Raw genomic sequence first — 24,645 nt, forward strand, 5'->3', positions numbered from 1 at the left:
CAGAATGTGACTATTTTCTTGATTTTTAATGATTGATTGCATAACCTACACTTTGAAGTTCTTCCTATGATTCTGTTGTTTATAAGACTAGCTCCATAAGGTCTGAACCAGTTTTCACCACATAAACTAATTGCTGGAAGGCTAAAATCACTAGATTTTTGTCAAGTTTTACTAAATTATACTAAATCTTATCACTAGCAGGCTTCAGCAACATTACCTAGAGAATCTTCACAAGTGACTTTGAATCTGGTTGAGGAAATAACTACAAGAACCTGCCTGGATCCATCCACACACATATATAAAACACCATTCAGTTTTCAGTCAGCACTTCAAGGCCAATTGCCTGCCCCTGATCAAACCCACTGGTGTTTCATTTACTAGACAAGCCTTCTCAGAGATGTGAATCATACTTGCTCAAACACAAACCAGGACACCTGCCTCACCATAAAGGTTATGTCCCCTGGGGACCCAACCATGGAATATCACCACACATCCTAAGAGCATCTGAATCAACAAGACCTGAACTCTACACCCCTGCTGGTATCTGGTGGACTTGTACACCTCTAGTACCTTACTACCCACACCTTGGGCAACCTCACCTGCACCCTCATCACCATGGACATTGACCTCACCTTTTAGAACTCCACCAAGTTCCTATGACATGCCCCTCAACTTCCTGGGCCCAGGTTCAGGCAGAAAAGGGGAGGTGAGGGGCATCCTGATTGGAGTTGGGGCCCTCCTGAGGATAGTCACTTGGGGAATGGCTGAAGACAACATACAAAGGCACTTGAGAGAAGCATAGAAGGTGCTCTCCAGACACCTGAAAGTCATTTACACTGCCAAAGGACTTGACACCCTAGCCAAAGGACAAAGAACCCTCAAGAATCTTTCCTGTTCCATGTGGCTATACGCCCTTCCATAAAGTCTATGGATAAAGATCTGGGACAGCAAGGTGTAGTGGTAATCAGGGTGGGGCTTTTTGCTGTTCTTCTCTTAAGTGCCTTTAAAGATTCTGGTCTTTGGGTGGAATCTTTTGCCTTGGTATGTTTCTCAGCACTAACAGTCATTGAATTGTATATGATGTGGTGCTGGTGGTTGGAGCTTTCCCACACTCTTGGTGTTAGAGAGATTTCTCACACTCTAAATGGTGAGCCCCAGGGCCCTGAGACAGGTATATAAGATCCCAGGTTGACATTTGACTTTTGGGAGTACACACACTGAAAAGATGTGAGTGACAAGATTCTGGGCAAGCTGTTGAACCCACCCCATGGCCCCGCCCCCGACTTTGTAACCCAGACAGATAGATATTAGTGCTTCTCTGGTAACTATGAATTGTGATTTGAATCAGACAAAGTCTGTCTGTTGATGTTTGTAATTTCTGTTTGTATTTGCCTTGAAGTTCAGGGGGCTGATCCTTTCCCCCTGAACTAACTGAATGATATATGTAAGTTTGATTAAACTGAGATGGTTAACCCCTTAAAGTTGCTTTCCTTAGAAAAGCATATCAAAGAATCTGTGTTAGTGGGTTGTTGTTGGTCTTACACAGCCACAGTAGCTTCTAGCCACATTGTTGCTACACAAGGTTGGTGACCTTGTAACTCAAAATTCATTTTGTCACTCCAAGCTTTTTGAACAACCTGTTCTCCTAGGCCAGGGGTGGAGAACCTGTGGCCTCAAGGCCACATGTAGCCACCTAGGTCTTTGGAGATGGCCTTCTGACTGAGTCCACATTTTACAGAACAAATTCTTTTATTAAGGGGATTTGTTCTGTGAAGTTTGTTTTCAGTGAAAAGGCCACACTTAAGGACTAGGGGGCCACATGTGGCCTTGAGGCCACAGGTTCCTCACCTGTCTTAGGCCCTCCCCACCAACTGGGGAACTTAAACCTGGACTGCTTTTGAGACTGACTCTCTTTCTCTTGTGTGTGTGGTAAGAATTAAAGTACTGTGGCATTACATGCACCACAGAACCTTCCAGGCCACTGACAGGTCATTAAGTTGGGATAAAATTAGGTTAAGACCTTTCCCCTTTCCTCTCCCCTATGTGCCACTACCTCTGTAATCCTACTTACTGAAGAAGACTACCTGCAAAGGATTTTGTCAACGTGCCAGTCATAGGTGGTCTCAAAGACTAAGGAATGGATTGTTATAACATTAGGTCTGGTGGTCTTGAGATCACCATGACAGTTTCCCCTTAAAAGGAGGCTGTACCCTATAAAATCTATGCATGGAAATCATTATTGTAAGATTAGGCTGGATGGTCTTGAAGCCACCATGACAGTTTCTCCTTAAGGAAGGCTGGAAGTTTACAGAACATATTTATGGAAGCGTACTGATGATGACAATAATATTTTTTCAGGACTAGTATTGCTGTGTCCCCCAAATGATATTTTGTCAACCACTACCTTGCATTTGTTTCTCCCTGATAAGAAAGACCCCAAAATAACATTTTGTTTTCTCACCAGCTTGTCTTTTCTCTCTGATTACAAACTCTCCCAAATAATATTTTTCCCTGACCCAATATACAAATTGGCCAGCTTCAAGGGGCCACCCAAAATCAGAGTATAAGAACTCCACCCCCAGAAGGGCATATTGGAGTATCCTGTCCCCTCCAGCAGGAACACACCTCTTCAGCAGGAGCACCCCCTCCTGCTGAACTTGGCCTGTGTCTCTTTGCTCCCCAATGTGGCACTGCCCTTACTGAGTTATACTCTATACTAGTGTATGCCTTTCCCCCTCCTTCCCCACTGCTTACAATAAAGCTTTACATTGAACTGACTCTCATCGTTTTACGTGTTATTCTCAACATCCAAACTCATGAAGGTGGTGTTTTCCCTGACATCTCTGGCTGGCCCATGGGCTTTTCCTTAGACATAAACTGGGTACCCACACAAGTACTAAATCAGCTGACAGCTGCATCTATGCTGGGGGAGTATGAGTCCAGCTATAGAAAGCAAGAGTAAACAGGGAAATCCTACACCAGAGGAGTCAGAAAACAAAGATCCTTTTGCATTTTTGCAAATTTACTTGGTTCTCTAGTCCTGGTGAGACTATGTGTGATTCTTTATAACATAAATTTGATAGATTACCATTATGTACTATTATATTGGGGGGGGAGTTAAGTGACTTGTCCAGGGTCACACTGCTAGTAAGCGGCAAGTGTTTGAGGCCAAATTTGAGCTCAGGTCCTTCTGACTCCAGGGCTGGTATTCTACCCACTGCGCCAACTAGCTGCTCCTTGTATTGTTACATTTGATTCAGAGATAAAAAACTATGAAATAAAAAATTCTTAAAACTAACCATTTTCTCTTTGGAAAACTGCCTTCAGCTTTGGGACTTTATTAAAATCAACACGTTTGTATTCTTCGTCTTCTGTTACCACTATGTCTGATTTACCTAAAAGATAAAAACTATAAGGTTAGAAAATAACCATGAACACATAATAATGTAGTATGTTTAAATCAGAAATTCATTTCATGAGCAACCTAATATACAAACAATACTTTCCCTTATAAGCCTATATACCTTAAATTTGAATTTCTTACATGTAATCTGTTATACTAAGATAATGTCCTACCTAAAGGTCTTGAATTAATTAGTTTAAAGAATCAAATTTCATTATATCTGACTTCCACTTAGATTTCAAGTAAAAACGTACAGTGTATCATGTGAGATCCGAGCTTAAAGAGGCAAAGAATCTAACAAGAATCTTTGAAGTGTAGACTCTGACTGATTGTTGGGAAGACAAGAAAATTTGTCCTCAATGGCATGACAATAAAGAGAAGTATACTCACTTTTAACTAAAAAACAAACAAAAATGCAACCACTCGAACATCAATATTTTACCCCATTACAAAGAAAAGTTGTAACATGTAAACCAAAACTTAAGTCAACAAGTGATTTAACAGATCGCAATCTATTTATAAAACATCTTAGATATATTCACAAAACATCTGTTAAATCTGAGCTCTGCTGGTGGACAAATTTCGGGGGGTCCGTGAAATTGGATGGGGAAAAAATTTTACCTTCATTTTGATAAAACTGAGTTCCTTGGTAATCCTTCGTATTTTTTTATGCCTTTAAAAACATTATTCTGGGAAGAGGTCCCTTACAGTTTACCAGACTGACAAAGGAATCCATCACACAGAAAAGTGAAATCCATGTCTTCGAGAAGTACCAATGAAAACCCATCTTTGAGAGTTGGCTGAAGCTGTGAAAGATGAAGTTCCTTGCCGACGGTCACAAAACTACCAAGTGTTAAAGGCAAGATTTGAACCTGGTCCTTCCTAACTTCAAGTCCAACAACTATATCATACTGCCCCTGAACTATGTTTAAGTATATTTGGAAACATTATGCTTCTACCTTTTTGTGAAACTGTAACAGGAATAATTTCATCTGTAAATACTCCAGCATCCCAAGATGCTTTACTTCTGGCATAAGAATTTATGGCATAAGCATCTTGTTCTTCTCGTGAAATGTTAAGTTTCTTGGCTGTATTCTCAGCACAGTTACCCTAATTTTAAAAAAAAGCAGAAACAAAGATTTATTTTAACATATGCTTTGAAGAACATCTGACAACAATTAATTCACATTCTTAGCTTCTCAAAAACACGCTTTCAATTAAACTACATACCTTAGTGACTCATGGCTCACCTTAAAACATTTCAACACACCCAAACATTTTTAATGTCAGGTAAAGCATGATGAAATGTTAAAATGTTAGGACACTGCAAGTCCTGAAGACCTTCTAAGTCACAGAAAGTCTGTAGAAGGATTAAGCCTTTATAATATGGTTCCAGCCTTCCTTTCCAAGATTTATTTCATATTACTCCCCTTCACAATTCTGTTTGAGCCAAATTTGCAGACTTGCTTTTCTCTGAAATTTACATTCTCTCACCTCCATGCCTTTACACAGTAGCTTTTCTGAACCTTTTCATCCCTCCTCAAGACTACCCCTATGACTCCACCTCCCTGGACCCCACACATTCTCAGCTGAGAACGTTGCTACGTATTTCATTGAAAAAAATTAGCCCAAAGGGCTATAAAACTGTGCATACGCTTTGACTGAGCAATACCACTTCTAGGGCTGTATCCCAAAGAGAACACACAAATGAGAAAAGGACATACGTGTATAAAAATATTTATAGCAACTTTTTGTGGTGGCAAAGAATTGGAAATTGAGGGGATTCCCATCAATTGGGGAATGGCTGAACAAGTTGTGGTATATAAATGTAATGGAATACTACTGTGCTATAAAAAATGATGAGCAGATGGACTTCAGGAAAACTTGGAAAGATATATATGAACTGAGGCTGAGTGAGGGGAGCTGAACCAGGTGAACACTGTACACAGTTACAGACACACTGTGTGATGACTAACTTTGATAGACTTGGCTCTTCTCAGCAATGCAAGGTACTAAGACAACTCTGCTACCCACATCCAGAGAAAGAATTACAGAGTCTGAAGCAAATTATTTGCTCTCTCTTTTTTGTCTTGTTTCTTCTTTCTCATGGTTCATTCCATTGGTTATAATTCTTCTTTGCAACACGACTAATGTGAAAACACATTTAATGTGAATGTATATGTAGCCTATATCAGATTGCACACCATCTTGGGGAGAGGAGGAGTGGTGAGGGAGAGAAAATTTGGAACTCAAAAGCCTGTGAAACTGAATGTTGTAAACTAAAAATAAATAAATATTTTTTTTAAATTGAGGCCATTCCCCAAAAGCTCCGTCTTCTCCCCTCCTCCTCACTTCATATCCATCGCTTTCTACCATTATCTCTTCCTTCACCACTATATCTCATGAAGACATAGTTTTTTCTTACTCCTTGCCAAAGCAAACCCCTCTACATGCACAAATGATCCCATTCTATTCCATCTTCTTCAGCATTAATTATTAATTAATAATTAATGATTATAGATTAATATCTTAATAATTAATATCATTAATCTTCAATCTCTCCCTGCTTCCCTACCACCTAACAAATATTCTCATTCTCCCCCATCCTTATTTGAACTATTCACCACCACTAGCTCTTAGTCCTACATCTCTACTCCCTCTTTCATGGCTTAACTCTTTGTAAAGAGGCCATCTCCAGTTAGTTCCTCTACTTCCTTTCCTCTCACTCTTTTAACTCTCTACAGTCTGGCTTCTGACTTCATCATTCAACCAAAAAAATGCTCTCTCCAAAGTTACAAGCTCCAAAGTCATCAAATTCAATGAATGATCTTTTCCTCAATCCTCATTCTCCTCAACCTCTCTGCAGCCTTTGATACTCTGGTCACCTTCTTCTTTTAATATTTTCTTCTCTCTAGGTTTTCATGACACTGCTCTCTCCTAGTTCTCCAACTCTAGTTGATTACTCCTTCTCACTCTTCTTTGCTGGATTCTGCATCCAGGTCATGCCCATTAACCATTGGTGTATCTCTTTCTGGGCCCTATTTTCTTCTAACTCTACCCTATTTCTCTTGACGATTTCATCAGTTCCCAAGGATTCAATTATAATCTCTACATAGATGATTCTCAGATCCCCTTCCCTATCCAGCCCTAACCTTTCTCCCAAAATGCTCCCCTTTACCAAACTTCTCTATTACTATTCAAAAGAACCACTATCCTTCCATTCAACTAGGATAACACCTAGGTGTAATCCTCAACTTCTCAATTTCTCACTTACTATATCCAATCACGGTTGCCAAATCCTGTAGATTGTACCTATTCTAGGGGCAGCAAGGTGGCAGAGTGGATAGAGCACCACACCTGGACCCAAGAAGACCTAAACTCAAATCCAGCCTCAGACACTTACTAGCTGTGTATTCCTGGGCAAGTCTCTTAAACTCTGTTTGCCTCAATTTCCCTACCAGTAAAATAGGGATAATAATAGCACCTACATCACAAGGCTATTATAAGAATGAAAGGAGATATCTGTAAAGCACTTAGCACAGTGCCTGGCACATAATACGCTTTAAATAAATGTTAGCTATTGCTGTTATTATTAATATTTTCATTACAAAGTAGATACTTTAAAAATGATCATTGCGTTGGAATAATGACAAATGAAATATTTCAAATATTCAATAAGGTAAAAATTTTGCAACAACTAAGTTTTTGTTGAACGTACTTGTATGAATACTTGCTCTTTCTAGCTCAACAAAACAGCATCAAATTTAAGCTAAGATCCTGACATGTATGTGAAAAATATTTCTCCTAAAATTAATATTTATCACCCATCTTATGAAATAGGTAAATACTTCAATACAGATACTACAAATGTTCATATTTGTATGCTACATAGTTAATACATAATAACATTTACCATGTGAATTTTATTGTAGACATCAGTTAGTCCATCTTTCACAATTAAATCTTCAAGTCTTAATCCTCCAAAAGGAGTTGCTCCTCTGTTCATTACATATGGAACATTAGACATGCTTTCCATTCCACCAGCAACCATCACATCCTATTCCAAAAAAAAGTCATTCAATAGTTGCAAATTAATTTCTATGACAAATCATAAATAAATGTTCAACTAGATTGAGTAACCTATGAATACATTGAAAATTTTAAAAATATACACATTTTCAACACTAATATATAGTAAGAACCATTTGTTCTTAAGTGACTCCCATTAAATGTCACTTGCACAAGTTAAACTTATAATTAAAATTAGAATCAAGTTGAAAAATAATCCAGGATAGAAAGAAGAACACATAAAGAGAAGAGTACTTTTCTTGACAAATTCCTAATGTTTCTTTCTTATTTGAGTTGCTCTAGTTTTAAAAAATACTCTTATTTTAAAAAGCACACAAAACCCCTTTTATGATGGAGATGATTTCACAGAAAACTGGAAAGACCTTTAGAAACTGACATAAAATTAAGTGAAAGGAACCAGGAGAAAAATGTATACAATAATAATATTGTAAATGCAATCAACTTTGAAAGTCAGGAACTCTGATCAACACAATAACCAGCCATGATGTCATGTGACTCATGATAAAACATACTGCCCATACTCCTGAAAGAGAGGTGATGGACTCAAGAGTGCAGATTAAGACATATTTTTGGGACAAGGCTAAATCCAGAAATTTGCTTATCTTGTTTTCATATGCTTGTAAGCTGAGGTTTTTTGTTTTCCTTGATTTCTTAAGATGGGGGCTAGAAGGAGGGGTGTAGAGGGGAAAGGAAGGTAGAAAAGGATTTCCGTTTGGGGAAAAAAATTAGTTTTAAAAAAATATTTTTCATTTAAAATAACTTCCACGAAAATCAAATATATAGATTTATGTCTCATTTAAAATAATCATGTGTTGCTATCAGAAAAAAATAACCAAATGCATAAAAAAATTACTGTATTAAATAACATAAATGCAAAGCCTAGCTTCCTACAGTGTTCTTTTTTCTCTCTCCTCAAACATTTTCCTCTCTCCTCAAACTGTCACCTGTACCTCCATACTTAGAGTAAATGACATGGCCAAATACTTTACTGTGAACATAGAGATTAGTAATCCCTTCAAAGCCTCTCAGTATAACCAGTGTAATCACCCACTATAGTATCCTCTAGTCTTTTCTTAGAGGAAGAATTCTCCCTACTCACAGCAAATAATAATAAGCCTTCTGCTTGTACCTCATTCCCATCTTCTCCCATTACTCTAGGATTTCACTATTACAGTCACTTCAAACCCTCTTTTCAAACTGGCTCTTTCTGGCCTACAAATATGCTCATGCTCATGAATTAGATGGTCTCTGAGATCTCTTATAGCTCTAGATCTATGTATGATCCCTTGACTGTTGTTATATGTCAAAGTGCCATTCAAATGTAATTAATTAACATTGTGAATTGCTAAACTACTTAGGATTGAATATGACTCTTCAGCTTCTGGGAAATAGGTATACAACAGTGGGATAGGACCCTTAGTGAGGACTACTGGTTTGGAGGGTACCCAGTGATACAATGAAGATATTGAACAGGTATTATATTATCTTGTGGACATCTGAGAAAATGGAAAGTACAAGCCAGGATATACAGGATAAATAAAAAACAGTAATTGTATCATATGAACTGTCTGAAATATTAGTATATTCCACCATCTCCAAAACCGTAACTGTTATAAGGCTAGTGACTAGTTGTTAAATCTTCTACCATGGAAAGCTTCTAACTAAAATGGTCACCTGAACTGAGACAGGAAAACTAGCTACCACACACATACTGTAACAAAAACCTAAAAATTGTACCAGACCAAAAATTGTTCTAGACCAAATAGCCAAGAAATTCAATGAGAAACTAAAATGACTTCATCCAACCTAGAATATTTCACAATCAGCCAGAGGCCCACAGACAATAAGAAATGGGGTCCCCCAGAAAAGCCAGGCCCAAGGAAGACAAACAAGACAGAAACCTCTAGCACGACCAGAGACAGGCCAAAGACATGTCTATGTAGCTCCATATCAAGAGACAACAAGAATGGAAAGCTCCCACAAGAAAGTCCCAGGGTGGACAACTTCCAGGGGTGGAGCCAAGATGGCAGCTGGAAAGCAGGGACTTGCATGAGCTCCCTGCCAGGTCCCTCCAAAAACCTATAAAAATGGCTCTGAACAAATTCTAGAACTGCAGAACCCACAAAATTGCAGAGAGAAGCAGGGATCCAGCCCAGGACAGCCTGGATGGTCACTGGATGAGGTCTATGGCGCACGGAGTGGAGAGGAGCACAGCTCAGCGTGGGAGGCAGCAGGACCAACCAGACCAGGAGCTGGGCAGGACAGGCCCTAGCACCCTGAATCAGTGAGCTGTGGTAGTTACCAGACTTCTCAACCCATAAACACCAAAGACAACAGAGAAGGTTAGTGGGAAAAGCTGCGGGGGGACAGAGTTAGTGGTTTGGCCACTGCCCCAGGGGCAGCGGGGGAGGTGTAGCTACAGAACTACAGCTGCAGTTACTTTCGGCCCCAGGCCCACATGGTGTGAGGAATTAAGTGGCGGATCAGAGCAGGAGTGCAGAGCCTGCTGAAGATTTGAGTCAGGTCCGGGTTGGTGGTTCTTGAGGAAGGAGGAGTGCTGGGATGGCGGAGCTGGCTGTATAGAAATAACTCTGAAATCAACGGCGCATCCCCTCAAGCTTGGAACAAAGTACTCTTTGCTCTACAAGCAGTCATACCTCCACGAAAAACTCATGGGTCAAGTAAGTTGGCTGGGAACATGGCCAGGCAGCAAAAACGCACCCAGATTCAGTCTCAGACTTTGGAATCTTTCTTTGGTGACAAAGAAGACCAAAACATATGGCCTGAAGAAGTCAACAAAGTCCAAGAGCCTACACCAAAAGCCTCCAAGAGAAACATGAACTAGTCTCAGGCCATGGAAGAGCTCAAAAAGGAGTTGGAAAAGCAAGTTAGAGAAGTAGAGGAAAAATTGGGACGAGAAATGAGAAGGATGCAAGAAAACCACGAAAAACAAGTCAATGACTTGCTAAAGAAGACCCAAAAAATACTGAAAAAAACATTGAAGAAAACAAAACTTTAAAAAATAGACTAACTCAAATGTCAAAAGAGCTCCAAAAAGCCAGTGAGGAGAAGAATGCCTCGAAAGGCAGAATTAGCCAAATGGAAAAGGAGGTCCAAAAGACCACTGAAGAAAATACTACCTTACAAATTAGATTGGAGCAAGTGAAAGCTCATGATTTCACGAGAAATCAAGATATTATAAAACAGAACCAAAGGAATGAAAAAATGGAAGACAATGTCAAATATCTCATTGGAAGAACCACTGACCTAGAAAATAGATCCAGGAGAGATAATTTAAAAATTATTGGACTACCTGAAAGCCATGATCAAAAAAAGAGCCTAGATATCATCTTTCAAGAAATTATCAAGGAGAATTGCCCTGATATTCTAGAGCCAGAGGGTAAAATAGAAATTGAAAGAATCCACAGATCGCCTCCTCAAACAGATCCCAAAAAGAAAACTCCTAGGAACATTGTCGCCAAATTCCAGAGCTCCCAGATCAAGGAGAAAATACTGCAAGCAGCCAGAAAGAAACAATTTGAATATTGTGGAAAAACAATCAGGATAACACAGGATCTGGCAGCTTCCACATTAAGGGACCAAAGGGCTTGGAATATGATATTCCGGAGGTCAATGGAGCTAGGATTAAAATCAAGAATCACATACCCAGCAAAACTGAGTATCATGTTCCAAGGCAAAATATGGATTTTCAATAAAATAGAGGACTTTCAAGCTTTCTCAGTGAAAAGACCAGAGCTGAATACAAAATTTGACTTTCAAACACAAGAATCAAGAAAAGGTAAACAAGAAAGAGAAATCATAAGGGACTTACTAAAGTTGAACTGTTTTGTTTACATGCCTACATGGAAAGATGATGTGTATGATTCATGAGACCTCAGTATCATAGTAGCTGAAAAATATGCATATATATATATATATATAGGTGTATACATATATACGTGTGTGTGTCTATGTATGTATATATGTAGGGGTATATCATACATACATACATATATATATACACACACACACACACACACACACACACACACAAAGGGCACAGGGTGAGTTGAATATGAAGGGATGATATCTAAAAAAATAAAATCAATTTAAGGGATAAGAGAAGAATATATTGATAGAGGGAGAAAGGGAGAGATAGAATGGGGTAAATTATCTCGCATAAAAGTGGCAAGAAAAAGTGGTTCTGTAGGAAGGGAAGAGGGGGCAGGTGAGGGGGGATGAGTAAATCTTGCTCTCATCGGATTTGACCTGAGGAGGGAATACCATACACACTCAATTGGGTATCTTACCCCACAGGAAAGAGGGAGGAAGAAGATAAAAAAGCGGGGGAGGACGATAGAAGGGAGGGCAGACAGGGGGAGGAGGTAATCAAAAACAAGCACTTTCAAAAAGGGACAGGGCCAAGGGAGAAAATTCAATAAAGGGGGATAGATTAGGAAGGAGCAAAACATAGTTAATCTTTCACAACATGAGTATTGTGGAAGGGTTTTACATAATGATACGCATGTGGCCTATGTTGAATTGCTTGCCTTCTTAGGGAGGGTGAGTGGGGAGGGAAGAGGGGAGAGAATTTGGAACTCAAAGTTTTAAAAACAGACGTTCAAAAACAACAACAACAAAAAAAAGTTTTTTCATGCAACTAGGAAATAAGATACACAGGCAATGGGGCATAGAAGTTTATCTTGCCCTACAAGAGAAGAAGGGAAAGGGGGATGGAAGGGGAGTGGGGTGACGGACGGGAGGGCTGACTGGGGAATGGGGCAACCAGAATATACATCATCTTGGAGTGGGGGGGAGGGTAGAAACGGGGAAAAAATTTGTAATTCAAACTTTTGTGAAAATCAATGCTGAAAACTAAATATATTAAATAAATTAAAAAAAAAAAAAGAAAATCCCAGGGTGGTCAGAAACCTATAGCATGGACCTTGGAAGCCACCAGAAACAACAAGTGTGGATTCCAGACAACACATTCCCAGGAGTTTCAAGTCTTTGGCACTCTGCCTAACCTCCCCAAAAAAGAAGTACTAATAGTAGTTAAGGAGGCATACATTCAGTAAAGAGGGCAAAGGTATTTGGAAAATGTGGGAGGAAAAGGTATAAAATCACACGTCAACTATCTGCATAATAAAAAAAAATACCTGGGAAAATTTTCTCAAAGTCATAAATAATTAACCAGTTACACAAATAAGAGATCATTCATTAAATTTGTGTACAAGCAATCATGCCATACAACCCACAACTGGCCTTGAATCCAAGTACACCCAGGTTCCAGTCCTGCCTGACACATACTGACTGTGTGAGTCTGGGAAAGGCTCTAACACACTGTGGTTGAAAAAGCAACACCGTAGAAGCCAAGGGATCTCTACACTGGAAAATCTTGTTCAGTCTTGGCAAATGTATTTGTTTATAAGATTTTTAAATTTTCACTATCTTTTGACAGCAGCTATATTATACTCTCATTTTTTTTATCTCAACCTGTGACTGCATTTTGAATTGAATTCCAGATGAGGAAATTCACTCTATCAATGGACATGGAGCACTACTCTGCAATGTAAAGTCAATGGGGTTGTTTGGAGCAAAGAGAGGCTAAATGTGTTGCCCAGACTCACACAGACACTAAGAGGTAAAACTTTAAGACTTAGGAGGTAAGACTTGAACCTAAGTTTTTCTGACTCTGATGCCAGCTCTGCTATATTAAGCACAGACTCTAACTCTTATGCCTCTGCTATTTTAATTATGAAATAAAAATGCAAGTACTCATCTTACCTGATGGCCACACATTAGGTTCTGAGATGCCATCATGATAGATTTCATTCCTGATGCACAAACTTTATTGACAGTGGTGCATGGAATGGAGATAGGTAAACCTAGAAGGAGGAGGATAATTAAATCATTCTTACTCAGATACTTTTTCCCAATTAAATATCATTACTAATTATGCAAATGGAATAAAGCTGCACCTGAAGTATGTCTTCAGCATACATGAGTGTTTCCATGCCAGCACGCAATTTTAGTTCTGAATAAACTAAGCAGTCTACACACCCTGCCCCTTCCCCTCCCCTTCCCACCTGAGTATATCTAATCCAAACTCATCATTATAGATATAATGGAACTGATGCCCAGAGAGGCTGAATTATAGTCTAAGATGTCACACAGAAAACTTGGAGTAGAGACAGGAATAAAAGGAGGCTTCTTCATTCCTAGTTCCATATTCTTTTCTTTTTCTTTTTCATTACACCATAATACCTCACTAACAATAATCCACCAGATTATAATGAGCAATTACGTTACAAATATCCATTTAAATAAAAGCTTGCACTATTGGAATTTTAAGATTTTCTAAACTTAAGAGTTTTTTTAAAAAAAAATCAGAGTATGATTTTCTTATTGTAAGAAATTTCCTTTACCAACAAAGACTGCTAGCTGTTCCACAAGTTGCAGCCTTGGAGAGTTGCTTACAGCCCTAAGAGTTTTGAGTGGCTTTTGCAGGCTCTCACAGAAAGTATGTGGCAGACATGGCACCTGAAAATGGGTCTTCTGTCTCTGAAGACAGCTCTTTGTCCACTTTACCAATTGCCTTTCTCAGGAAAAGTAACTTAGGAAAGGCTAGGGAAAAGTAACCAAAAAACTAATCACACCTGCTCCAAGCACGGCCTGCCTGGTCGGCGCTTGTCCTTCACCCCCCTGCAGAACATTGCCCATGTATGCTTCATTGACTTCTTCCTTGGGTATTCCTTAAAGCAAAACAATTGGCATGTCAGCATTTTACACAATTCTATGAATAATTACCACCCAATGAAATACTTAGCACCATTTGGTCTAAGTACTACTCATTTACTCAGTTTCAAGTTTTGTCCCCAAGTAGCCCAACACATCCTCATAAAAAATAAAAAAGAGGTTTAGTTAATTTAAATTTTTTATTACTTTCCTATTTTTCAAAAGTACTTTCTGCCCACAAATGTTATCAATTGTGCCTTGCACACAGCAGGCACTTAATGAACAAATTTTGAATCAAAAAGTATATATTTTCCTCTATGACCTAATTTTATCATTTTAGAGCAAAAAGGATACTCCTAAAACGATCTATCTAATTCAGGGCATAACTATATAAAATACTTTCTGGCAAAAACATGTACACACAAGTGTGTGCTCACTCATTCATTTCAACCTCCCAATCTCCAATGATAAAATTCTTCACCCTTCTTAAACTCCTCTGTGATTGTGCATTATTCTGGTTCCTGTCATGGGATCTCTGGCTGACCTTTTTCCTTCCTTTTCACTATTTCTTTTTTATCTTTCTACCCTGGTAGACTGGGGCACCCAAGATTTGGGCTCCAGTGCTCTGCTTTTCACTTTTTACGTTATCTTCTTTGGGGAATTCACATTTTCACAATGGCAACTCTCAACTCTTCATAAACGAGTCCAAAACTCCATCTCTAGTCCTGATCCTCTACAATCATCTCCACCTAAATTATTTTCAAATGTCTACTAGTCCATGTCAAAATGCAAAGCTCTGTAATTTCATCAATGTGAGAACTACCCCCACTGATGCAGAGCACAACTTATCTATAAGCTAGTAAGTTAGTTTTAGATATGTTCTCTCCTCTCTAATCCCACTAAGGCTTAAAGAAGTCAAGTGATTTGCCCATTGGTAGTACAACTAATAAATGTTTTCAAACCCAGATCTTCCTGATACCAAATTCAGCACTCTATCTACTATATTATGCTTGCCTATGAGTCATTTACACTGAAGCCAAGCAATACCATCAAACTCAACATTTGAAACTGAAATCCCATTTTCTTCCCAAAACTGGTTCTCTCTTATGATTTTGCTATTTCTGGCAGTCGTACCATTATTTTTCTAGTCACTCAGGCCTAAAACCTGAGACAATTCTCCTTCCCTCTCCATTTCCCTTCTCTGCCACCACCACTACCCCCATCAATCTCCAAGCTGCATGCATTCTTTCTTCAAAATGCCCTTGAATATATCCCTTTTCTCCTCCCATTGCTCCCACCCTAAGCCAGGCTCCTCAACTTATATGCGAACCATTATAATCTCTTCCTAATTGGTCTTTCTGTCTCTAGCCAATTTGATCTTGCTAAAAAAAAAAAACCACAATGCTTTCATATTATTCTTCAGTGGTTTCCAACTACCCCAGGTCGAAATTCCTCAGTCTGGCATTAAAGACTGAAGGAATAACATGATCTCAACCAATCTTTTGGCCTTTATCTCCCACTTACAATACTCCAAACACAAAACAGTTCTTCTTTCCCCTAAACTTTTACTTATCCTATATTTCAACCTCAAGCACACTCTACTCTTTGCCTACCAATCTTTCCAAGTCCAGTTCAAGTTCCACTTCTTCCAGAAAGCATTCCCTGAAGAATTCATTTCCTCTAATAAACTTGTGTGTTTGTCCTTTGTTCTCGAAGAGGATCATGACATCAGGGAAATGATGACATGACTTTGCAGTTGACTTTGATTTGAGCGAGGGAGGTCAAGGTCACAGCCTCACTTTCTCCTCCAGAGCCATCTGGGTCCAGTGGCCTGATATTTACCAGCATGACTGGAGATGGCCCAGGATGCATTGGGAGACCCTGGCCCTTTCAGGCTAAGGTCTTTTAGGGTTCTCACACTGAGTGAAGTAATGCCTATTCAGTGAATAGACCTCTTTAAAAAGCTAATCAATGGATGGCCCCCTTAATCGAAACTCAAAAAAAAAAAATCAAACTGGGAGGTGAAGACCCTCAGGGTTCCTGGCCAAAAGAGAAACAGTTACTATAATTCTCCTAAACTTATATAGCACTTAATATACATATACGTATATTAATTACTGTCTTGTTCTCAACTCTAGAGTCAGAGGACCTAGGTTCAAAACCTGTTCCTAATTACTGCTACCTGAATGATTTTTGTCAAGTCACATGACTAACCTTGGGTCTCAGTTTCATCATCTGCAAAGTAAGGGAATTGGACCCAATAGCCTCTGAGGCCCTTCCAGCTCTAGATCTATGACCCTATGATCCCTCAATCCTCCATTCCCACCCATTGATACTACTGACTTTCCACTGCAGGCTTAGGGCTGCCCAACGTCTGAGATCAGTTCTATTTTTGGGAACAAAGATAGAAAGTAAACCTCAATATGAAGCTATACTCCTGATGTCAGTACTTTGTTCTGACAATCACTGCTTCCATCCAATGTTCCAGAGTCTTTGGCCTTTGTTCCCCAGCCTTGTAGTGTAGGTTTATGATCCAGCTGCCTAGACATACTTGCTCTTCTCTTCCTTCAATGACATCCATGAAACAGATATCTGGTCAACCTCTAGATCCTTTCCTACATCTATCTAACTGAAATCTCTAGTCCCTGTTATAACAACATCATGTTATTTAGCATTTTGTATGTATCTAGCTTATAAATCTTGGAGAAACAGACTGCATTTCATTATTTCCGTTTTTCCTAATAGTACCGGGGGCAGAGCATTATGGATTTAGCAATGACTTGATAATATTTATTAAAGGAAGGGAGGGGAAGAAAGGAAGGGAATAGACATTTATTAAGCACCAATTATGTAAACAGACACTGTGACTCAGCACGTTACAAATATGATTTCATCTGATCCTTACAACAACTCTGTGAGGTAGGTGTAATTATCACCCCATGTTACAGCTGAGGAAACTAAGGCAGACAAAGGTTAAGTGATTTGCCCAGAGTCACACAGCTAGTGAGTGTCTGAGGTTAGATTTTAGCTCCCTACTTCATTTCTTACTTCTTCATGCTCAAGAGTTCATCCACTAAGACACAGTCTCCCTCTCACCCCTACACCCTCTCAAGCACAAAGTAGTTACATACCTGCTGCTTCAATGGCTCCCTGAATTGCTATGGAACCAAGTTTAGTAGCTGGAAGCGAGGAAAGAGATCCTAGAAAAGATCCAATAGGTGTCCTTTTGGCGCTGACTATGACTACATCCTAAGAGGACAGAATTTAGTAAAAATTACATTAACAATAGTCCTAAATAATTTTATAAATTAACTTAATGTACATATAATAATAATAAATGTACATAAAAAAGAAAAGTATTTTTAAGATTCCCCAAACTATCATTCAAGGAGAAAAATAATATCATACTTAATACCAAAAAAATGTCTTGGCAACTGGATGCCAGACAAAGAGCTTAAGACAAATACAGGATATCACATTTGATTGACATATATTCATTATTTTCCTCATATGACAATTTTCTTCTGCATTCAGTTATTTTCTGGTAATCAATAAAGTAAATTTAAACTCAGAAAGTAAGTAAAAATTCTGAAATGGTTACTGTGCCCTTTTTTAACTGAAAAATAAATAAATACCTCCATTTTAAAGGGTACCCTGCACTACTGGAATGCTTCGAGAGAGTCCTTAAGACTATGCGAGCAATTCGTTCTCCTTGTAACAAAAGCAAGGGTACTCTCCTTCCACTGACTCCAAACTCTCCTATTTAGCCCTAGACAAAGTGAAGAATTACTCTGTTGGCAGAAAAAATGTATTGAGTTACTTCAGAAACAATGTAAAAATATCCTGCCAAATCACATATAAAACAACATACTGAAAAATAATAATAAACAATTCTCCTTTATATATAGCCCTTCATAATACGAGGTTTCCCTCACAACACACCCTTGTCATACTCCTCTGGAATTTCCATGATCAAAGCTGTGCTTGAGACCCAGAGAACTATAGTTATATGGTGGTGCAAGGGCAAAAGAGAGAAAATGCCCCATAAGATAAAAGCTATAGAAAGGAACAAGTGCCACAGCTTTAAAGCAGAACACTCTGCTGTGGGTAGGAAAGTATCTTAGAGCAAATTGGGCTGAATATTTTATTTCCTGAAAATCTAAGAGTTCAGATTTTCCTCAAGACATGAGTATGGACAATGATCCAAAATAATTCCAAAGGACTTATGAAAAATGCTGTCTACCTCCAGAGAAAAAAACCGATGAAGTGAGTCTGAATACATATCAAAGCATATTTTTTTAAACTTTATTTTCCTTAGGGTTTTTTTTTTTGGTCTGTGTTTTCTTTTGCAATGTGACTAATATGGAAATGTCTTGCATGACTGCACATGTATAACCTATATCAAATTGCTTCAGCTTTCTCAATGATGGGGGAGGGAAGGAGAGAATTTAAAACTCAAAATTTTAAAAAAGAATGTTAAAAATTGTTTTTATATGTAATTAGGGAAAAAGAAAATATTAAATTAAAATGATATAAGTGTGGAGTGATCATGGAACTAACTTGCTATATTAATTGATGCTAAAATACATGTACATTTTAACATTTCAAATCTAGTTGTCAAAAAAATATGGATCTTTGTACTTACATTCAAACTGGTGCTCGGTGTATAGTTCCGGTGCACAAAATTCAATTCCTGTAATGGAAATATGTTTGTAAATGTATAATGCAAATAATGTCAAACACTAGGATATTCTGTCACAGAAAATTACCTGGGTGAAGGTTTAATTTTAAAGTTTATTGTCCTGAAATATCTGTAGTTTTATTTAAATTAGACAAAAGCATATTTATTTAGTTGAAATGTAGTCCTGGAATATATCTCTAGATGATTCTATATTACATAAACAGCCTTAACAATTCATCTATTTACTACATAAAGTACAATTTTTTTTCAGATGGGCAAGGAGAAATGATTGATTTTTTTTTCTGTCTTTGCCTTCCTACTTTGTTCTCAGGAATAGCTGCCAACAAGATCGAAATCTAGAAATGTAGATCATTTTTTGGAAAAAGCAAATTTTTTCTTTACATGTAGAGATTATTCAATCTTTCCATTTTTAAAGAAAAAAAATCACAGCATGGTGATTCAATTAAGCTCAGCTGCTAGCCAGTGTCTTCTCCTCTCAAACTACCTTTTTGTTGGTATGCATTTTATATATACTTACAAATGTACATAATTTTTCCTCTAATAGAATTTAAGTTCCTTAAAGGCAAGGATTATTTTATTTTCATCTCTGTATCCCAGTGACTAGCACAGTGCAAGGGCTTAATAAATAAAAAATAAATTAATAAATGCTTGATTAAAAAAAAGTATTGAGTGCTTACTATAGACAAAATTCTATATTAAGTGTTAGAAATACAAAGAAAAGCATAACCTTAGCCTGGCAGAATAGAAAAGGTATTTGTTCCTCAGCTCTACCACTCAACATCTATTTCCCAAGGAGGTCAAAGACAAAAGGAAAATTCCATATATACTGAAAGATTTGTAGCAATAAAGAACCGGAATTTTTGACTATCAATTTAGAAATGTCTAAATCAACTGTGGTATAAAAATGTGATGGGATATTACAGTGCAGTAAGAAATAAAGAATATAAATACTGGTGGGGGGGGGAAGAGGGAACATTGAAAGTATTAATACTTTGACGCAAAATTAAGCAGAATCAGGAAAACAATATGCACAAAGAATATAATAATGTAAAGAAAAAGAACAAAAATGCATCTGAAACACTATGCAATTAAAATGAAAATGTGACCCTAAAGAGGAGATATGAGAATACAATTCCCTTCTCTTCTTTATGGACAACATTGGAGTTGGCCTTGAACAGTGGAGGAATAGTGGACAGGAAGCTACCCAGAAGCCAATATCTGAATTCAAGTCCCTCCTCTGATACACAGGCTGTATTCTGAATCTAGGCAAATCACTTAACTCTCTGGGAAACTCTCTAAGACTGTAAGTAGTAGAGAAGGTGTAGACATGCATAGGCAAAAGGAATTCCTTACAGCAATGAAGCCACAGGCTAAGTTCCTTTCCCAAATTGCATTAAATACATAGATTAGTTGTAGGTATATTGTAATTTTTGTTATATTAATCCAACCCCATCCATGAATGCTATATGTTTCTCTATTTAGGTCTTTATTTTCTTTCCTTCAGTCATTATCCCTTTATAGTTGTCTATATACATGTCAAGTGCATTTCTAGTTAAATTCTCAAATATTTGATGGTTTTTGTCATTACTAAAAATAGGTTTCCTTTTTTTAATTCATGGGTGGTGGGGATGGGAAGCACTTACTAAACATTTACTGCAAAGAAATGTGCTAAGAGCTAGGGATGCGAATAAAAAAATGCAACAGTTCCTGCTCTTGAGGAACTCACATTCTAATGGGGGAACAAAAGGATCGATTCAGGAGCAAATCAGATGGAAAAGTCCCATCCATGGTCCTTAGGAGGCAGCAACACAAGAGATGTTAATGCCTCTTCTTTACTGTGATTTCCAATGTTAAACCATATTCGTTTCTGAGGATGAATATTTTAACACTGCCAAGGACTTTGGTAACATGAACTTTCACTACTGGGTCTTCAGCAGCTACAGTTATAGCCCCTCCAAGAACAAATGCCAGGGTGCATCTCTGCAGAGGTAGCTTCCCAGGACAATGGCTGCTGGCACTGAGCTGGAAGCATGCCAGGGAACTTGCTGCCTTTTTTTAAATTACATTTTTATATTTATTACTAGTAAATGAGAATGCAAATGATTTTTGTAGTCATATCCTGTGAGTTTGCTGGATCTAATGCAGGGGTGGGGAACCTTTTCATGTTGGAAGGCTGCATTAATATTGAGCTGTAATCAAATAAGGCCACATTCAAGAAGCTTCAATTAGATATACTTTAAAATGTACACTATTTTGTAAAAATCTAACTACTAAAACTATTTGTTCATTTTAAAGTTAACCAACTTTTTAGGGACTTTGCTGTGTCTGCTTTTTGTTGGAAAGCATTTGAATATTTGGCTGCAGCATGGAGGTCTGCAGTTTCAGTTGATCCTCTAGATAGGTATCAGTCATTTGTGACTTTAAGGGCATCTTGATTTGGGTTAAGTAGGAGAATGCAGATTAGTAGCAATAAGTAGTTAAAAAGCAAGAAAGCATTTTTCAGGCATGTTGCTAAAGGCATGGTACTCTATTACATTTTTCCATATTTCCATTTGATCTTTCTTAGCATCAAACAATGACTTTAAAATGTTATCTACTGAGAGCTCAATCAATGCCAACTGTAGTTCTTTAGGGGTCTTAGTGATATCAGCTAGGTGAGGCTGAAAAGCTAATTTGAATGTGAGGTCATGATTATCAAAGTCAGTGAACCTTTCATTGTATTCTCCAATTAATAGGTTTAAAATAGCTGCGTATTCTTCAAATGATTCAAATATATCATCCTGCTTATCAGTGACCTTTAACTGGGGAAAATGTTCAGCTAAAATTTTCTTTTGAAGAAGTGTTTTGAAAAAGATAGCTTGTTTTGAAATGCTTGGATTTTTTTTTTTGGCCACCCATCATATACCGAAGTAGTTTTACCTTGCAAAGAAATATTCAAGTTGTTTTTATTTGACATGATGTCACACAGAAATGCAGCATTCCTATAGAAATCTTCTTTCAATAATTCACATTACTGATTCTATTCTTCATAAAATTTAACTATCTGTTCTCACAGAGATAAAATTTTGGCTAATACCTGTCCCTGCTACAACCAACGCACTTTAGAAAGATACAGCAAATCCATACTAAATACTTCATCATTCAACTTTAGCGTGTTACAAAACTGACAATGCCGGGTTGCATTTGCACAAATATAGTTAACAATACTTATAACTTGTTGCAAAGTGTCACTTAAAAGCACAGAGATTTTGCTGGTGCAAGATACAATGAAAAGAAATGAGAGCATCTAGATGTGTCAATACTTTTTTCATCTGTGCAACAAACCCTTCATGTTTTCCTGTCATGGAAGGTACACAGCCTGTACATACACTCACTAAATTTACCAAATTCAGTCCAACTTCGTATTTGTCTTTGAAAGTTGAAGTGAAGATGTCTATTCCCTGTATTCTGTTCACAAGAGTGCCCAAAGCGAGTTACTCTTTGTAGCAATGAAAATCATCTTTTTGAAGTAGTATTGTATGAAGTTGTTCTGTTAAATTGAAGGCTAATTCATGCTGCTGATCAATTATGGTTCTCCTTGAAAGAGGAAGCTGTTGTTTGTACTTTGAAATGTTATGGAGGGGGTGGGGTCTAAGCATCCTACAATTTCAACAATGCATTCTGTCACAATTTCTACATCGCTCAATGGCTTCCCTTTTTTCCTGGGTAGTTAGGCTACTTTATAAGTTGCTTCAGCGACATTATTTCCAGGTCTTATTGCTGCTTAAAAAAATTGTCATTGCTTTTGTTTTTCATCTTAAATGTTGCAGTACAACCTTTTGTGCCTCTTCCTCTAATTTATGAGTATTATAATGCTGATGAGCATTAAATTTCTTTAATGTTGATACTGCAGCATCACAAAGCAAGCAAATCATCTTATCTTTAGTAGAAACAAGATAATATTGCAATTCCCAATCCTCATTAAAAAAATCTGTTTTCTTCCTTCAGTGTTCTCTTGGTCTTCTTTGACATGATGGTCTATTAAGCAGACAGAATTAAAAAATACTGTCAACCTGTGCAACTATTCGCAAATTCCACTTCAAACAGAAACAGTGCACTGTTATCAAAAGCTGATTAATAGACTGGCGTACTTGACCCCCATAAACTCTCACCAACCAGCCACATGCAGTAGTGGTGCCAGTTGGCAGGGGAAGTTAGAACTAAATCGTGAGTGTAGCAGTCATCATTTTAGCCCTTATAGCTTACTAATGCTTGAATTGTGCTGGTCAATCTGGGAGGATTATTTCATTAAAATTTAATTTATTCTTTTGTATTTTAAATACATTCATTTTAAAAATAAAATATAAATATAAAAGATGAACAAAAATGTATTAATAAAAATAAAAGGATTAATTCTGTAAAATTTGGTTTCAGTCAAAAGGTCGCACTTAAGGATCTTCAAGGCCACATGTGGCCTTAAGGCTGCAGGTTCCCCACCCCTGATCTAATGTTTCCACTAACATTGTTTGAAACAGTTGGCTTTTCTAGATATAGTATCTGTTTGCAAACTGTATTTTCTGCAGATTTCTTCAAATCATATTCTTCATTTAAGATGCAAATACCTCTAATATTTTTTCTTTCTTAATTGCAATTGCTAGAATTTCAAATATAAAGTAAAAGAGATGAAAGGTATTTGTTCTTCCTAAAAACTCCCTCTCCACCACTTAGTATGTATTACTATCAACAGTAAAGATAACAAAGCCTTTGATAACAAAGGGATTTATCCTAAAATAAATATCCACATGCAACTGAAACCAGAATTATCTTTCACTAAAAGTATGCATTTAAAAAATATTAGTGTGTCTTAGTGAAGAAAATCAACATCTCCCTGTGTATTTTATCCTATTTGTCTACCATTCCTATCTCTCCCTAGTCACAGCTCTGCTCACCAGTTTCCAAAAGGATGACCGCATTATCTTCCCTTTCCATCCCCAATGAGACAAGCGCAATCATAGATGCACTTGCTCTCAGAGAAAAAAGTATCTTTTTCCTCAAGATGTACAGGGTGAACAGAGCTCTAGACTAAGAATCCAACTAATGTTGGAATTAACATGTTACAGGCAATGGAATGCCATTCAAAAGTATAGGTGAGCCAATACACATTGGCTTGGTAGAGGGAGTTTCATGAAATCACAAGTCTATAACTTAACCTTCTCCTCATAAAAAAAATGGGCAAGACACCATGCAAACACAGAGTTTAAGAGTTTCCTGCCTTCCACCAATCATCAAAACTATTTGGTACTGGCTAAGAAATAGAGTGGTGGATCAGTGGAATAGGTTAGGTACATAAGACACAGTAGTAAATGATGATAGAACTCTGTTTGATAAACCCAAACACTCCAGCTTCTGGGACAAGAACTCACTATTTGACAAAAACTGCTGGGAAAACTGTAAAATAGGATGCAGAAATTAGGCATAGACCAACATCTCACACCTTTTACCTAAGATAAGGTCAAAATGGGTACATTATTTAGACATAAAAGGTGATACCACAAGCAAATTAGGAAATGAAGGAATAGTGTGTACCTGTCAGGTCTATGGAGACAGGAAGAATTTATGACCAAACAAGAAATTGAGAATATTACAAAATGCAAGATGGATAATTTTGATTACATTAAATTAAAAAATTTTTGCACAAACAAAACCAAGGCAACCAAGACTAAAAGTGAAGCAG

The 24,645-nt window shown here is 37.6% G+C and overlaps 1 protein-coding gene across 1 annotated transcript in view; it reads right to left on the reverse strand.

The window, feature by feature from the left end:
• ACAT1 (acetyl-CoA acetyltransferase 1) overlaps positions 1-24,645 on the reverse strand; it is a 44,156-nt gene that overhangs the window by 13,720 nt on the left and 5,791 nt on the right. Inside the window, exons 2-8 of the mRNA XM_036745297.1 lie at positions 18,876-18,923; positions 17,362-17,479; positions 14,152-14,247; positions 13,280-13,380; positions 7,317-7,460; positions 4,363-4,513; positions 3,300-3,395 (exon numbers count right to left, since the gene is read on the reverse strand). Of these exons, the coding sequence (XP_036601192.1) occupies positions 3,300-3,395; positions 4,363-4,513; positions 7,317-7,460; positions 13,280-13,380; positions 14,152-14,247; positions 17,362-17,479; positions 18,876-18,923 (754 nt within the window). The remainder of the gene's footprint in view (positions 1-3,299; positions 3,396-4,362; positions 4,514-7,316; positions 7,461-13,279; positions 13,381-14,151; positions 14,248-17,361; positions 17,480-18,875; positions 18,924-24,645) is intronic.

Source organism: Trichosurus vulpecula, chromosome 2 (genome assembly GCF_011100635.1).
Source record: "Trichosurus vulpecula isolate mTriVul1 chromosome 2, mTriVul1.pri, whole genome shotgun sequence".
NCBI lineage: Eukaryota > Metazoa > Chordata > Mammalia > Diprotodontia > Phalangeridae > Trichosurus > Trichosurus vulpecula.